Source organism: Adiantum capillus-veneris, chromosome 10 (genome assembly GCF_014529385.1).
Source record: "Adiantum capillus-veneris isolate H3 chromosome 10, ASM1452938v2, whole genome shotgun sequence".
NCBI classification, from domain to species: domain Eukaryota; kingdom Viridiplantae; phylum Streptophyta; class Polypodiopsida; order Polypodiales; family Pteridaceae; genus Adiantum; species Adiantum capillus-veneris.
This window is the reverse complement of record NC_140940.1, coordinates 107,915,251-107,932,433: the sequence shown is the minus strand read 5'-3', so window position 1 is coordinate 107,932,433 and position 17,183 is coordinate 107,915,251. Positions and strand designations below refer to the sequence as shown.

The 17,183-nt window shown below is 46.5% G+C and overlaps 1 protein-coding gene across 1 annotated transcript in view; it reads right to left on the bottom strand.

The window, feature by feature from the left end:
• The window catches only part of LOC147449433 (uncharacterized), a 67,308-nt gene that overhangs the window by 15,794 nt on the left and 34,331 nt on the right, over window positions 1-17,183 (bottom strand). The window contains exons 2-8 of the mRNA XM_086521881.1: window positions 7,259-7,422; window positions 6,983-7,106; window positions 6,769-6,901; window positions 6,246-6,313; window positions 3,757-6,145; window positions 3,563-3,649; window positions 3,333-3,437 (exon numbers count right to left, since the gene is read on the bottom strand). Of these exons, the coding sequence (XP_086378007.1) occupies window positions 3,333-3,437; window positions 3,563-3,649; window positions 3,757-6,145; window positions 6,246-6,313; window positions 6,769-6,901; window positions 6,983-7,106; window positions 7,259-7,422 (3,070 nt within the window). The remainder of the gene's footprint in view (window positions 1-3,332; window positions 3,438-3,562; window positions 3,650-3,756; window positions 6,146-6,245; window positions 6,314-6,768; window positions 6,902-6,982; window positions 7,107-7,258; window positions 7,423-17,183) is intronic.

Genomic DNA, 17,183 nt, shown 5'->3' with positions numbered 1-17,183 from the left:
CAGAGTCATATACCAGCACTAGGGGATCCAGCATTCCAGAGATACTTGAGCAGGCCACCACCGATGTACCACATTCTCTACCCTACATATGTTGCTTGTTTTTAGATACCCTCCCTATCATCTCATGGTGGTATCACCTTGCAGCCCCTAGTTGAGCCTGATGATGCGTGAGCACACCTCGACACGAGGACCCACACTATACATTGTACACCACATGCACCACCCTACCACACCCTTTTGCATAGTATAGGCTCATTTCAGTTTGTACCTTTTTTTATTTTCCGATGCCTAGAGCATCAGCACATGTATATGATATTGTCTCATAGGTCGAGTTCGGCCTTTCGAAGACGTTCATAAAGCTTTCTTTCTTTCTTTTCTTTCTCTCTCTCTCTCTCTCTCTCTCTCTCTCTCTCTCTCTCTCACACACACACACACACACACACATTGCTTTGGATTCCATTAGACTCCTCTCTCTCTTCCTCTCCCTCTCCCTCTCTCTCATTGCTTTGGTCCTTCACCTTGGATTCCATTAGGCTCCTCTTTCTCTCTCTCATCCATCCTCTCATCTAACTCTCTCTTGTTCAAGGACAAGTATCTACACTCTAAATCTATATATGGATGCCCTCTTTCTGTTCTTCTCCATTATGTTCCAACTCAAGGCTCAAGCTCATGAGTCATTCTCAAGCTCTCTCATGAGTCATGAGAGATTGCTCAATGGCTCAATGAATCCAGGATAAGCCCAGATTCACCCTTAAAGGAAAGTGCAAGGTATAGACCCATGGTAGTCACCCACAAGACAATATAACCATCAGCTCCATCATGCATAGTATTGACTAAATACCACGACATCCCCACTGTGATAATCAATTGTCTAATTGTCCAAAGTGTAAAATCTAGGGTTAAGAATTGCATGTTTTTATTTTTGAACGTACGTAACCATGTCGTATGACATAAAATTTTCTAGTTCGATGAGTACCGTACGTGGACAAAACCTACGTGACCGTACGAGACCACCCTACGTTAAACTTTAACGCATCCTGTATCAACGAGGTTACTAGCTCTACCTCCATTTGAAATGTGGCCAGACGTCCTCTCTCCGACATTATTTGTAGCTTCTTTACAATTTGCTACAACTAAATTCCCACGCTCTAGAGATGTGCAACCCTTACTACTTGATGTAAGAATTCATCACCTAATTTTGACAAGCCTGAGCTCTCGACTTGGTAAACTCTTTCCGTTCCCGTCGATTGAGCTCACCATCGGCTCCCGTACCACTTTAAGGGGATTCGACGTGCTAGAGCATGGAGAGCAAGAGCGAGAGAGGAGAGAGAGGACACAACATGTGGGTGAAGCTCTTGCAGCATACATTAAATCAATCCCACCGAGCTAAATAGCTCCCTAGCTCTAAAAAGAAATCAGGCAAGCCTGAGCTCTTGACTCGGCAAACTCTTTGCATTCTCGACGATCGAGTTCTATGTTGGATCTGATACCACTTGAAGGAGTGTGTGCACGAGAGCACGAGAGTATACAGAGTCCATGGGAGAAGCTTCTGTAGCAACGAACCTGCAACTCCTTATTCTCTATATATGTAATAAGATAATGAAAGGCTAGTAAATGGGTTCGTGAGTGGCCGGGCACAACCTTCACGCAAAGTGGCCCTTTAACCGCAACACGCTCTTGTTGGATCATTTGGCTTCTGGAAGTTGCTACTGACAAAGCCTCCAAGCTCATATGAGTCGAAGACCGCTGTCATAGTCGCTCTTCAAATGGCATAGTTCTCACCATTCAATTGCTGATCAGTAGGAGGAAAGGTGGATAGAGTAGAAGTTTTGATTCATTGATCTCCCACAATGGCATAGAATTGCGACCAATCTCCCCACTCTTCTTTGTGTATTGCTCCATCATTGGCAACCTCTTTATGTACTTCTTCATCACAGACCGAGTTCTTGTCAGATTCTTCACCCGCTTCCATGGTTGAGGAAAACTTGGGCATGTGAAAAGGCTAGGGCAGGATGAGATGACGAGGGTTCTCCAAATCAGCCGCAAACAACACCAAATCAGCCCCAAGATGGTGAAAAACAGCAGCAACCAGCCGTACAATCCTCTTCATCATAGAAATCAGCACCACAAACTCGCACAAATCACCGATCCGACTCAATCCACTCCGTGGCTCTGATACCATGTCAAAGGTGCAGTGGAAAAGTGAGTTGGATGATGATCAAGTCTGCCACTAGGAGCAAACCTCCTCACGAATGAGGGCAGCCACCGGCTCTCGAGTCTACCACAACACGTCTCCAACCTGCACACACGAGCAGAGAGAGAGGCTAGAGAGGTGTGAATGAGATCGCTAGAGAGACAAAGTGGAAACACTGCCACCGATCTGTAAAACGCTCATGAGAGAGTGGGCGATGAGAAAATGTTACTGAGGAAATGCTAGAGAGAGGAGATCCCACAAACGTTGGCAATCTGCAACTCACTAAATGAATGAAATATAAAAGGGGGGGGCGGGCACAGGGATCCCAATATAGAACTGGAAAGTGACTAAATTTGGTCACCTGTTGGCACAAGTCTGGGACACAATGCAGAAACTAGAGACTCTAACCCCGTGAAAGCCTAGTAACAGGGGTGTCCTACGTGACGCCAGCCTACCACGTGGGCACATACATGGCTTGTACCATCAGAAAAGGTACGTATACCTCAAATACGGCTAGGCACAGCCACAAAGCAGCCCTCATTCCCTGATCTGCTCCTCGGAGCCACCCCCAGACAAGACAGAAGATGAAATTCCTAACATATCTCACAAAGTGATGTCGTAGCAAACCATCACCGATTGGGAGAGATAGAAAGGGGCGTTGTACCGGAAGGCTGACGGACACCATGAATTTCCGCCGTGAAATGCGCCAGAAATCGCACCTGTTTTCAGCTTTGTAGCTTTTGGGCCTCAGGACCTTTATAAAGCAATGGTGCATCAATGTGCTAGATTCCGTCCAATTTTCCAAAGGGAGCCTTCTTTTTAGAATCAGACAACTGATCATTCACTCCATGAGAATTATCTTTCTATCCTTCCCTAGGGAGCAGGAAAACAACAAGGAAGTGCTACTAACATACTTGGATTATGCAGCCACGTGACAACAAGTATGGTATTGTTGCAAGGGAATATGTCCCCCATACTGTGGATTTCATAGATCCTTCCCTCTTCTCCCCTCCCCTTCCCCTTCTTCACTTATTGACTCCCTCATTTGTATCTTGGCACGTTAGTACATGTTCTTTGGAACATAATTGCTAACTTTTCTTTGCAAAAGAGAAAAAAAACGGTATACACTCCACATTACCTGTCTTATTGCATTAGCTTTCTCCAGTATGGCAGCAACATTGATGTTCGTTACAGGACGGGACACGGCCAGCTTTTCTGCACTAAAATTCCGCAAGCTGAAGGACTATCAAGGACAAGAACAAAAAAATCATATGAGCTTATTGCAAAGTCCAATGCACAAACGAAGGTGGTGGTAACATCATCCATGTTTACATATGAGACAAAGACACAAGTGAGTACAAAACACACCCTAGTCCTGATTTGTTGAAGTAAAACCTCTCTGTCATCAGAAGAGGCTGTAGTTGATGTTAAGGCCCATTTCGAGCGCCTTTTGAACTACAGAAGCAAGAATTCATGCAAATAAGTTAGCTAACAGAGCAACACTGTCAAGCTATAAAGTCAAACTTCTACCATCTTAAGTATGTGGTGTGATTAGCTGTTACCCTGTTAATGTCAGATGATGTTGTGGCTTCTGCAGAAAAATCATTTCTCTCAAAGTTTGGCCGGAAGTCCTGGCTCGCCAATGGCCATGCTCTATTGCCACCTGCACTTTTAGCCTCTGGTACTAATCTGGTTTCATCCAGCCTTGCGGGAGTGCTCAGAGCCCGGGTCAAGAAAGTATGGTTGCTATCACTATCCTGCAAACTACTATCGGGTAGAGCCTTAGCATTATTTTCCCTTTCAAAACTTGATGGTGCCAAAACTGAGACGGATTCTTCTTGAGAAGCATCTGCCTTTGATGTCACACTAGCAGCACAGCTTCCATTGGGTCCAGCAAGTTTTAATTCTTTGAGAGTTTCCTCAGAGTTGTCCTGCAAAGCGTTCGTTTCTAAGGGTCGGGTTTCATGTGTGAGAGGCTGCCTTGAATCATCTGGTACATGCTCTATGCCTGTATTAGGGGGAATAGCTATAACTGAAGTGGAAGGCATGAAAGCCTGTGGGAGCTGACTGGTTAGTATTTCAACACCACGCTGGGACGAAGTTTCCGTGGGTGGTTTCACTGGCTCAGAAGAGCCGACAACTGCACTGTGAGATCTTCTTGTCATACGCCATGCTAGAGGCGGTAAAGGTGGTGGTGGAGGGAAACTTTCCATGTTACTGACTCCATTATTTTGGGTTAACAAACTTTTGGCCATATTCTCAGGAGAAGATGTGTTAAGATTGAGCCCTAATGATGGGAGTGAGTCAAAGAATGGTTGCACAGCTGAAGACGACGAGCGAGGTGAAGATGGAGCTGAATGATCAGCATCTGGAGACATTGCAGATCCTGTAAAATGCTTGGCAAGAGACACACTCTCATGCACTGCTGCTGTTATACCTGATTTAGGAGGGCTACACACAGGTGAAGTAGAAGAGGAGTCGGCTAATTTTAAAGGGAGAGAAGAGGACGTCTGCTTATCTCGTAGAATTAAGCTCTGCAGAGTAGTGGCCAATGTTGATGGCCGTGGACTGGAGAGTGTTGAGGAGCTAGAAGAAAGGGAACCTAAGGAGCCTTGCAGCCCATCTATTTCATCATCTGTGTGGTAAGATTTTGAAGTACCTAAGGCCCACCTCATGGGTTGAATGCTAGAACTGGGCGATGAGTGTAAAGATAGTTTCTTCGGACTCTGCTCACTCTCAGAGGCTTGTGAGCTGTCTATTGCCAAATCAGGTGCAAGAATCACTTTGTCAAAGACTCCATCTATTTGCCATCGTTTTCGAGTACTAGCAGAGCCAAGAACCTTGAGAGGTTGGTTCTGGTTTTCTGAAACACCCGACTCTTCTTGCTGCCTGAACAGAGCTGAGGGCTCGTCTCCATGGAGCTCATTGGTATTATTGGCCTCCAAAGTTTCTGAGGTGGTATCAATATGTTCTGTACTTCCCAATTCAAGAGACTTATTTGAGCTTGAGAATATCTCCTGCTCACAAACAGGGGAACATCCACCACTCCCATTGTTTGAGGCTGGGACAACATTATTCTCTGAGGACGCCACAATATGGCTACTGTCAAGAAAGAAAGAGCTTTTTACTTCGATAAAATCTCTTGATGCACTGTCAGTTGATGATTCTGCCGACTTTGCAGCAGCATCTTTCTTAACAATGGATAACGACACATCTTCTGGACTATCCAAAGTCAAGGCATCAGTGGTTTGAGCAGGGGATGTAACAAAGTGACCATTCACGAACGACAAATCCTCCCTTTCAGGAGAAGCTGCCGGTTTATCTTCTACCAAAAAAACCTGGTCTGTCCTACTCAACACCTCAGGCATAAGGACCTCATTTGAATAAACTTCCCCTCTGACCGATGCTCCTTCAACTTTCATGTGTTCTACATAGTCCTCTACACTGATCTGTTCTTCACCTGCTTCCCGTGGACTTTCAGAAACTGGCTGTGGTTCTGGAGCTTCATTTTCTGCAATAATTACACAATCGACAAAATCCACTTCAGCTCTTGCCTTTGTTTCTGTATCCGTCTCCACTTCAGAATCCATCGTCGTTACTGCATCCATGAAATTTTCTGTGTCGCTGGAAGAATCGTCAACTATGACCTCAACTTCCTTCAGACCATTTTCCAAGCAAGCCTTCAGTGGACCCATGTCTTCGCTGGTTTCCATACTTAAGACCTCCCCCTTGCCACTTGAAGGTTCTAGAGGAAGTTCCTCAACCATAAGCTGCTCTACCACAATTCCCCTTGATTGTTGCCCATCCTTACCAGACAACAGTGATGAAGAGGCCGTGAGCATGTCTTCATTCTCTTGCTTAAGTGAATCAAGTAGGTGTTGCTCATTGCTGGAATCTGCAGATGATGAAGGGATGCTGGATGTTTCTCCATCCTCAACTTCACTGGGCGCTCTAGAAAAGCGACAGTAAACAATAAACAGCATCAGATATTAGAAGAGGTTTAGCAACACTACATGTACAATAACAACTCTCTTGAGAAGAAATTCAGAACCTGGGTTTCATATGTGAGGCAATCCTTGCTTCCCTCACCTCCCCATTCTCCTGTCGTTGACCCTTTTTCTAGATACACAACACAAAGCAGCACAAGCCTTGTTCATCATCATCATTCCACAGTTTCACAAAATCTCAACCTCTGCTTCATTATTTAAATTCCACAGTTTTGGTCGGCAAAGTTGAAAAGGAAGGCATATCCACAACATAGATTCGAGTTAACAAGTAAATTGTCCATACATAGTCAGCACAACTTTGGATAATTAATAAATGGATAAAACAGGATAACCTGCCCTACAAAGCAGCTGTAGGCATATGTAAGAACACAGCCAGACTGTGCATGCACCTGTGTCTGCTTAAGGACATCAATTGACTATAGTATGAGGGCAAAGAACAAAATCTTTGGGGGTGGTGATTTTTATCAATTTCTCAAATGTTAACTGCTCATGGCATTTTAGTCAAGTTGGAGGGAACGAGATGGTGCAGATAGACCCTTTAATAGCTTATGTGTTTGAAATCTGTACCTTCAATCTGCGAGCTCTCTGATCCCGCTGTTCTTTCTCAGCTTTTAACAACTCTGAGCTTGCCCATTCTGTTTTGAAAAATGATGGATCCGTAAACCTCTTCAAGCAAGCACCAGCTCCAGTAACATCAAATCTGAAAAGCTAGAGAACAATGAAATCTAAAGTCCAATTCATTTCAAAGAAGATCTTCCATCATCAAATATCAACGGGGTACCTATCAAGCCCAAATAGTCTGGGGGGACTCCTGCAGTCCTCATATGCACTCCGAATGAAACGTGGTAGATCTCCCTGAGTAAAATGGTTCTGTTCATTGTGTATATGAACATGCCATTCCACTCCTGACAATCATTACAGATTCACATTAAGTCTATTGAAAGCTTTGCTCTGAAGCTCAACTTCAAAATCTATCACACAATCATAGCACAGAGCATGCAGAAGAGCGAGCACTTTGACTACGATTTTTCTATGCATGGGTCTCATTCAATAATACCTGGGTTATGCATGAAGTTCCCACGGTCAGTCTTGGTAAACATTAAATTCTCAACCAATGGAACCTCTCTTTCAAGCTGCCGAACACGCACAAGTAACTCATGACCCCTAGCGGCAGTTGCTAAGACATCCTCGTGCAGGTCATGAAAGACTTCCGCTGCAAATCTGCAGAGCACAAGGTTTTGCATATGACAGGCAGGTTCCCCAAGAAATCAACTGATTCCCAGTCGGTAAAATCAGATCACAGCAACAAAATGCATTGTCAAATTTTCATCAACTTAATTACAATTCAAATGATTTAAAGCAAGATGCTACCTAGGTGCATTTCTCACTTTCCTTCAGAATGTATCTACTGCCTCAAGCACGATTTACCAAAAAATGTGATGAGCTTAAATGACCGCAACAGGTATGTGCAGCAGTGGGGGCAGCAAGCGGTGAGCAGGGGGAAGGAGAGCGCCACAAGCAGTCAGACGGTGGCAGACAAGCAAGGAGCGTGGGGACTAAGCGGGTACAAGCTAGAGTTCATACAGGTACAGACTCTCTCTCTCCCTCATGTGACTTTTACACCCCCCCCCCCCCCCCAAAAAAAATGTCAGGTGCAGCGGAATTGAAATGGTGAAGACCTAGGTTTTACACTTCCACAAATCTTTTACTACTTTTCCTTGAGTTAGTGATTCCTTTTAGCTTGATTGATGGTTCCTTTTACCTTTCCCTGAAGAGAGGGAATGATAGAGAGCAGTAGAGATGTGTAGAGAGAGAGAGAGAGAGAGAGAGAGAGAGACCCGATGGGGTCCAACCAACCCTCTCAAGGGGCCCCCACACCGTTGCCGATGTGATATTTTCTTTAGTTTGCGTAAATAGAATGTACACACATGCAATACCTCAAGCGTAGACTCTACTGACTCGAATGATGATTGACGCTGTGGTAACTCATAAGATGAGGCACCTCCGGGACTGATTTGATGCACCTTTGGATCCTTCTCGATGTGGGATTGAGGATGGCCGCCAAGGGGTAGATCTCGGGCTGAATTGCGCTCCCAATGTGAGAGGAATGAAGGGCTGAAAACGCAGATCTCGATGATGCTGATGATGGATAGCAATGGAGCACTCGATGCCGGCGAGGGAATGGCCGAGGGAAGGCTCATTGGGCTGCTGAGGGACCGGTCACCGGACCGCATCTGTGAGGCTAACGCTTGCTGATCCCGCACATCTCCCATGAGAGGATGGGCTGGAAAAAAAGAAAACGTTGGCTGATCTGCAAGGGTATGGGCTAGCGCTATGGCTGAATCTGCAAACGCTGGGGTCCTCGCGCTAGATGGCTGAAAACGCTAGCGCTAAAAGCTATACCTAGATGAATCCAGGATAAGCCCAGATTCACCCTTGAAGGAAAGTGCAAGTTATAGACCCATGGTAGTCACCCACAAGACAATATAACCATCAGCTCCATCATGCATAGTATTGACTAAGTACCACGACATCCCCACTAACGTCGTCAGTGCCCAATAGTGGGTGTAGAACTAGGTACTAACATATGCTCCCCAACACAACACACACCACACGCACACACACATGAGCATACATCAACACAAAGTTCAGCGTACTGAGTTTCTGTCATGACTCTGGAGATCAAGGGCAGACTCAGCCATAATGAAGCCTAGCACTAAAAGAAGCATTAAATCGAAAAAATTAGCACAAAAGGCTCAGGCTCAGGCTGACGTGGGGTTTGGATGGACTAGATCCGCGCCACGATTGCATACTGCAGGTCCTTCTCAGAACTATATGGGACTCTACACACAACCTCCAGTTCAGTACTACAATCCACAGTACCCTCAGGGGTTTCAGTCATCGCCATCGTCCCACATGCATAGCGTTCCTTGCTGCGATGGTGTTGCTGGTGCACACTGCCATGGCTGTGTCACTTGTCTTCCTCAGTACACTTCCAAACAGGTGTTACCCCTCCTTGACAACCACCTTCCCTACTTGCAGTACCCGACCCCCCCTTTCCCCAAAATGCAGCGAGTGTTTTAAAACGTTGCTGGCTAGAGTTGGTTTTTAGTCTTGGGCAGCAGAGAGAGAGTTTTGCAGCCTAGTCTTGGACGGCCTTGGGGATTGGGCCATTGGAGCTTTTATGAAGATTTGGAGATCTTTTTGGGCAAAGTTGAGAAGAATCAGCTTGGAAAGAGCGGAGAAATTGGAGCTCGAGAGAGGGTATGGAGTGGGTTTGGAGTACCAGAGGAATGGCTTGGGGATTTTGTGCAACTTGGATGGAACTCTTAGCCCTTGCTATGTTTAGTTTATTGTGGAGCTTTGGATTTGTTCGAGGCCTACCACAGGGCAAACGTGCGAAGCGGCAATCGGCGATAGAGTTTCGGATTTCAGAGAGGGATAGCAGATTGTGCGGAGCCCATTACATGTGGAGTTCCCTATATGGTGGAATTGAATCGGCTTGGAGTATTTGCGACTTGGTTTGTACGGCCATTTTTTGGACTGCGAGAAGATACCCAATTACCAGATCTTGCAACTTCAATATGTCCCTCCGTTGCTCGAGCGCCCCCGACGACATCGACCAAAACCAACCAAAAGCTATGGATAACGGCACAGTCCTCAAGGAACCCGGCAATTGTTTGGCTCGAGTTTGTAAAGTCAAAAGCAAATGGCGAAGTTCGCTAGAGGACAGCAACAAAGGTCAGTTGGACAAGGATGACAGTACCAGTACTAAGTTAGCTGCCTTGGTACCCACAAGGTACGACCAAAGTTGTTATAAATGTGACTTGACGCCTTGTTTGGCTCGAGAGTTTGAAGCCAAAGGCAGAAGCAGGAACTCACTGATAGACAAGGATAAAGGCAAGCTAGACAGAGATTATGGTAATAAAGATTTGACACAGGAGATCCGCATGGCACACGTGGCGGCAGCCACAGTGGCCTCGATGTCAGATTTCTAGTCAAATATCAAGTGTCACGACTCACCACTAGCTTCAGCCACAGAGAGGCTTGTGAGTGGCAGAGAGGGGCAATGACTGCTCCCTATAATTAATTTGGACCCTTGTGTTGGAGTTCAAGTTATTGGTGTTTGGACCCGTAGGTCGGAGTTCAATGCACATGCATCTAGAAAGGAACCAATCAGACGTCTAAACACTATGGATGAGTCCACCAATCCATTGTTGTTGGTCGGATCATGGATAGGATGTGTTCCACAGTTCATTATCTTGGGGTTTTATATTTTGGACGTGATGTGTTCATAGTTCACGAATGGGGATTATTGAACGTAGTGTGGTCTACAGTTCAAAGTTTCTACAAAGGCAACCGATGCTCAAGATGGCATTACTTTCAGGTACAAAGCTGAGGAGGGCAACACCGAGGTATATCCAATATCCCTTTAGGTGTTGGGGTGTCCATGGTAGCTTCTTCGTCGACTTGGTCTCACTATTGATGTCCACTATGAGCTGCAGAGAGGGTGTTAAGAGTTTTGGCATCTCAAGTGAATTGCCCAATGTGATCCCATATTTAGTTTGGCTTTTAGGTATTTATTTTACTTATTTGTCAAAGTCTTGGGTAGGGAAATTTAGTGAGATTGCTATATAAGCAATCCCTTGCCTCCATTGTATACACATTCAGTTATTCATTCCCAGGGTTGATTAGTTCAGGAGACTCTCTCTCTCTATCTTTACATTGCTATTTGCCACTTTCCCCCGAGCACGTCAGTGTATGCACCACCCAGAGGACAATCCCCTTTCTCTATTTTGGATGATGACATATGGGAGTTCTCTAGAGATGGTGACATCATCATTCTAGGGGATTTCAATGCTAGGACTGCCCATCATCAGACAATATTTTATGATACTTCAGAGGAGATGCTGAGAGAGCTAGATGCTGCAGAGACAGGCCTATCCAGACTATCACAAGATGGAGAACACACTGAGTATGGACGACACTTGATAGACATCGCGACTGCACATGGATTGGCCATCTTGAATGGCCTACAGAGATTTCCCGCCTCAAGGGGTTTTACATGCTTTCCCCACAGACATGGAGCCAGCACAGTGAACTATGTCATGGCACAGCCGAGCCTTATCTCTAGTATCCAGGATCTCACGATTGGACCCAGACCTGTTGGTGTGGCAATGGATCATGCTCTTGTGTCAATGACCATCTCTTTTCAGTTTAGTGTAGCACACAGGCTACGGACAGCAGCCCCTACTCGCTACACCTTCACGCGGGAGACAGACTCTGTATACATAGATGGGATCTACAGACGCCTATGCACAGAGGAGCCAGGGCGACCTCTGGAGGAGCTTACTACTATATTGACACATACACTACATGATGCAGCAGCAGAGGCATACCCACATACCCAGCCTGAGCAGAGACGCCGTTCGGGGAGCATGCCCCAGAACAATTGGTATGATGAGGAATGCCGAGACACTAGAGCTAGACTTCAGAGGGAGGTGCTTTTGGGGGACATCACACACAGACAGTCACAGATTGACTTCCGACGCCTAGTGCGGCGGAAGAAGAGGGCATTTTTGGCTCGGCTAGAGCAGGATCTATATCAACTGTTCTTGAGTCAGGACTCACGTGAGGCATGGCGGCTCTTTCAGGAGCACTCTCCCCCCCCCCCCCCCGCCATCACCTCTACATAGGACTGGGGCCAGTACGCATCATCTCTGTACACAGTTCCTGAGCAGCCCCCCCTTCCCGACCCTCCCGATCCATGCCCACACACATGTGCTTTTTTCACCGCGGAGATGGTGAGGAAGGCCATTGACAGGATGAGGACTGGGAGAGCTTACGATCATGATGGTTTAGTGGCTGAGCATTTCACACATGCCAGAGATCTACTAGCAGAGCTTCTAGCAGTGATGTTTAACCGTGCCATGTGTGAGGGCTTGCCTGATACTTGGAGCCTATCTACTATTGTACCTATCTTCAAGTCGGGAGACCCTATGGAGCCTGGGAATTATCGCACTATCATGATTGGACACACATTGGCACGGTTGTACGCATCTATTCTTGAGCAGCAGCTGAGTAGATGGGCAGAGAGGGAGGGGATACGCGTAGCCGGGCAGGCAGGGTTCAGGAGGGGTTTTTCTACTCTTGACCATATCTTGACACTCAGAGCCATCATTGAGGAGGATAGATCGCGTGGGAAACGGATCTATTGTAGCTTTGTGGATTTCCGCAAAGCATTTGACACAATGCCTAGAGCTAGATTGATACGCATATTACAGCAGATGGGAGTACCCATAGAGCTCATTTGGGGGGTCATGGCATTATACAGGTCAGTAGTGGGGCAGGTACGCAGCTCAGAGGGTCTATCCACACCGATTCACTCCACTATTGGGGTGAAGCAGGGCTGCCCGCTCTCTCCTACTCTATTTGGTATGTATGTGGATGAGGTTTCTGACTACATTGAGAGAGATGGTGATAGAGGTGCACAGTTGGCAAGGACATGGATTCCATTATTGTTATATGCTGATGATATTGTGTTGATCTCGACTCTCCGGAGGGGATGCAACGTCACTTGGATGCTTTGAATAGGTTTGCTCAGGAAAGTGGTTTGTCCGTCAACCTTGGTAAAACCAAGGTCATGGTATTTAATACCACCCCACAATGGATCAGGAGGTCAGCACCAGAATTCACATACGGCCAAGAGACTGTGGAGTATACAGATGCGTACACTTACCTCGGAGTGGTTTTTAGTGGGCCAGCATTTTCATTGAGGAGGGCAGCAGTGACTAGACTGACCAGAGCCCATGCAGCATTGGGTAGATTGGAAAGGATGTGTTCACAGGTTCAGTTTCAGGAGCCTAGGACGAAGCTCTGGCTCTTTGACACTCTGGTGGCTTCTGCATTACTTTATGGAGCTGAGATCTAGGGACCTTCATTAGATCATCACGGGAGGACAGGCCGCAGTGATGGATGGGGGGACATGGAGAAGCCCCTGGTCTCTATGATCTCGCGGCTCATTAGAGCCAAGGCCTCAGTACCACGTGCTATTGTTCGAGCAGAGCTAGCTGCCCCCCCCACTAGTGGTTGAGGCGCTCACAAGATCGGTCTCCTTCATACACCGCATGTGGGAACTTCCCAGAGACAGATATGCCCGCCTTGCACTTGAGTCCTCTCGACAGTTAGCCATGCAGGGAGATACAGCATGCTGGTATGGGGAGATGACATCATGGTTTCAGGCGCAAGGGTTCAGCATAGACAGATTGCCTCCCTTCCAGTACTCACTGGATGCACCCTCTCTGACTCTTACACAGTCCGAGATCACCAGGCTCATCCGCCAGGACTTGACTCAGCTAGACACCAAGAGGACATGGATACAGCCAGCACAGGAGCTGGGCACGAAGATGGCTTTCTACAAAGAGCATCTCCTCCACCTTACGATTGATGGCTTTGTGACGAGGCCGAGATACATGGACACCCACTTATCTCATGGGATACGATGTACTATCGGCCAGATACGTACATCTTCACACCAGCTGTGGATCGAGACTGGGAGATACAGCGGAGTACCAGGACATGCCCCCTGTGTGACATCGAGCCTGAGACAGAGTTGCACTACACATGCCACTGCCCCGTCTACTACGAGATATGAGGCCGCTTCCATTGCTTGTTCAGAGAGGGCTTTGGACCATTCTCCGGAGTCATGCAGTACGAGGATCAGAGATGCTTGGGTTTGTTTTTGCTCGAGCTACGCAGACACAGAGAGAGCCTGATGAGAGGAGAGGCTAGCCAGTCCCAGAGACAGATCACAGATTTCTTTAGAGCTGCCACTGGACACCCGGAGGAGTTACTACCACAGCAGAGCTCGTCGTCTCACACCAGAGGCACACTGATCGACCGAGCGACTGAGCTTGGAAGATCCAGACGCCCACGACTGCGGAGGACTACACAGCATCGATGGAGGCTGCATCAGAGGATTCGGATCACTTTGGCTCGACATGCACGACGCCCGGTCAGACTACTGACCATGGAGGAGATTGATGAGATCCGCCACGACCGATGCTGGATCTCTTGTGATCTAGCTATCCCTGCTAGCTGTTGTTCACACCTAGTAGTTTAGGATTCCATAGTATTTTATTGTGACATTTTTCATTTCATTTTTGTCATTGTTGTCATCTTGTTACCCTGACTCTGACTTTGTATCAGATCCACCACATTGTAACTTTCTGGTCTCATAGGTCACTTTGGCCTTTTGAAGACGTTAATATAACATTTCTCTCTCTCTCTCTCTCTCTCTCTCTCTCTCTCTCTCTCTCTCTCTCTCTCTCTCTCTCTCTCTCTCTCTCTCTCTCTCTCTCTCTCTCTCTCTCTCTCTCTCTCTCTCTCTCTCTCTCTCTCTCTCTCTCTCTCGTGCTCACTCCCCTTGGTCTCTACGCTTCCGCATCATCGACTTTGACAGTCACACCCTTCCAAAGGCATGATGTAAAAGTCCTCGAGCCCTAAATACCCTCAATAATGCAAACGAAGTTTACCAATGACAGGAGTAATGGTTACATCCCGTTCGGGCGCCGCTAGAACCGCCTCCGCCGGTGGCCCCATCCTGTCAACCGTAATCTTGAGCCGCACCACCAATTCACGTCAAATGAAGTGGCCTTGGCTCCTCCATCAAAAAAGATAAGGGCTTCCAGATCTTTCACTTTTCCCCACTGCCTCCCAAACTTGCGTACGAAACCCTTGGGCTGATTTGGCTCTAGTTCCTTAGAGCGCTTTCTCCTGCAAAGGCTCATGCCTTCCTCTGCTCCTACTCCCTCACTAAGAGGAAGTACACTTGCAAACAAATACTTAGAGATCATAACATGAAAATCATTACCTTCAAAGTCTCGACACTCGAAACACAACTCGGTTCTCGAAAAGCAATTCCCCGGAAGAGACCTCTACATAGAAAATCCTCTCTTCCAATCCTACACACAAAAGAGGTGTTCTCGGGTTCCTTCTCGTAAATCAGCCCCGTCTACGACGTTTATGGGCTGAAAACAGAGAAAACAGAAACTTGTCGCGATGGAAACACACTCCGTAGAGACTTCTTCGCGAGGGAACTCGTGCACTAGGTCTTGGCGACATCTGGTACACTTGGGGCAGCCATGGGCATCACCAGCAACGTCTTCTTTGCAGCTGAAATCTGCAGCAACGTCTCCTTCTTGCGAAAACTGGTCTTCTCTCTGGGAGAGGGCGTGTGATGCTTTTATAGCTCCCTGGCCACGGCATAGATAGCAGAGCATTGGCAGCTCGCATAGAGATCACGGCCGTTTTTCGCTTCTTTTCCCTTTTTTAAAAAAAATAATAATAAATTTTGCGATGTTTCGCCAGAAAAAAAGAGAGAGAAAAAAACGATGGCTAATATGTTGCCTTATTTATCAGATGGCTGCCCACTTGTTAAGTGGGCGGCCGGCGTATTTTAGAAATAGTCTGAATCTACCCAAAAACTCAATAAAACCTAATAAGTTAAAAACAATGCTTTCACAGCACTTTCCAGGCGTCCCTGGATGCAATCACATACACACTTGCAATGCAGACATAGACTTCCTCGCGGGAAAGTATCTGCTTTCCTGAAAAGCAATCCCGCTTTCTCAGAAAGCATCCGTTGTTCCTCAAAGTTTCCTCTGAACCCATCTTCATTCAAGTGCTTGCTTTTCCTTGTGCACAATTCTAACACGGTTCAGAATTTCCTCTTGACTATGGATATTTCCTTTTTGATGCACCTGTCACCACCTTGTGACGCATCAGGAATACCCATCACCTAGTCTTTTCCTACCGAACTTACGGTACAATCTCCTTCACGATGCTCTATGTCACCCATCCTATGACGCATCAGAGATGTTGTTGCTAAATTGGCTTTATCTGATAGAAAAATAATTCTAAATGAATTGTTGGATTTATAAGTGAGAGGGTTTTCTCGCTTGGAACACCAAGGAAACATAATTCTAAATAAATTATTGGAATTTTAAGTGAGAGGGTTTTTCTCACTGGAGACATCCGAATACAAAGTATTCCTAGTGCGTCATTCAGAGTAATGACGGGAGCACTGTGAAAGGGAATATCTGTAAGGCCACCAAGAACGGGTACTTCTAATGCGTCACATCTGATGGGTGACAGAGAGCATCGCGAAGAAGTATCCGACCATCCGAGAACGGACATCTCTGATGCGTCATAGGATGGGTGACATAGAGCATCGTGAAGGAGATTGTACCATAAGTTCGGTAGGAAAAGACTAGGTGATGGGTATTCCTAATGCGTCACAAGGTGGGTGACAGGTGCATCAAAAAGGGAATATCCATAGTCAAGAGGAAATTCCGAACTGTGTTAGAATTGTGTACAAGGAAAAGCAAGCACTTGAATGAAGATGGGTTCAGAGGAAACACTGAGGAAAAACAGATGCTTTCTGTGAAAGCTGGATTGCTTTTTGGAAAAGCAGATGCTTTCCCGCGAGGAAGTCTATGTCTACATTGCAAGTGTGTATGTGATTGCATCCAAGGACGCCTAGAAAGTGCTGTGAAAGCATTGGTTTTAACTTATAAGGTTTTATTGAGTTTTTGGGCAGATTCAGACTATTTTGAAAATACGCCGGCCGCCCACTTAGCAAGTGGGCAGCCATCTGATAAATAAGGCAATAGATCAGCCATCGTTTTTTTCTCTATTTTTTTCTGGCGGAACATCGCAAAATTTATTTATTCTTTTTTTTTTTAAATTAAAAAAACGAAAAACGGCCATGATCTCTACGCGAGCAGCCAATGCTCTGCTATCTTTGCCGTTGCCAGGGAGCTATAAAAGCATCACACGCCCTCTCCCAGAGAGAAGACCAGTTTTCGCAAGGAGGAGATGTTGCTACAGATTTCAACCGCAAAGAAGACATTGCCGGTGATGCCCATGGCTGCCTCAAGTGTACCAGATGTCGCCAAGACCCAGTGCACGAGTTCCCTCGC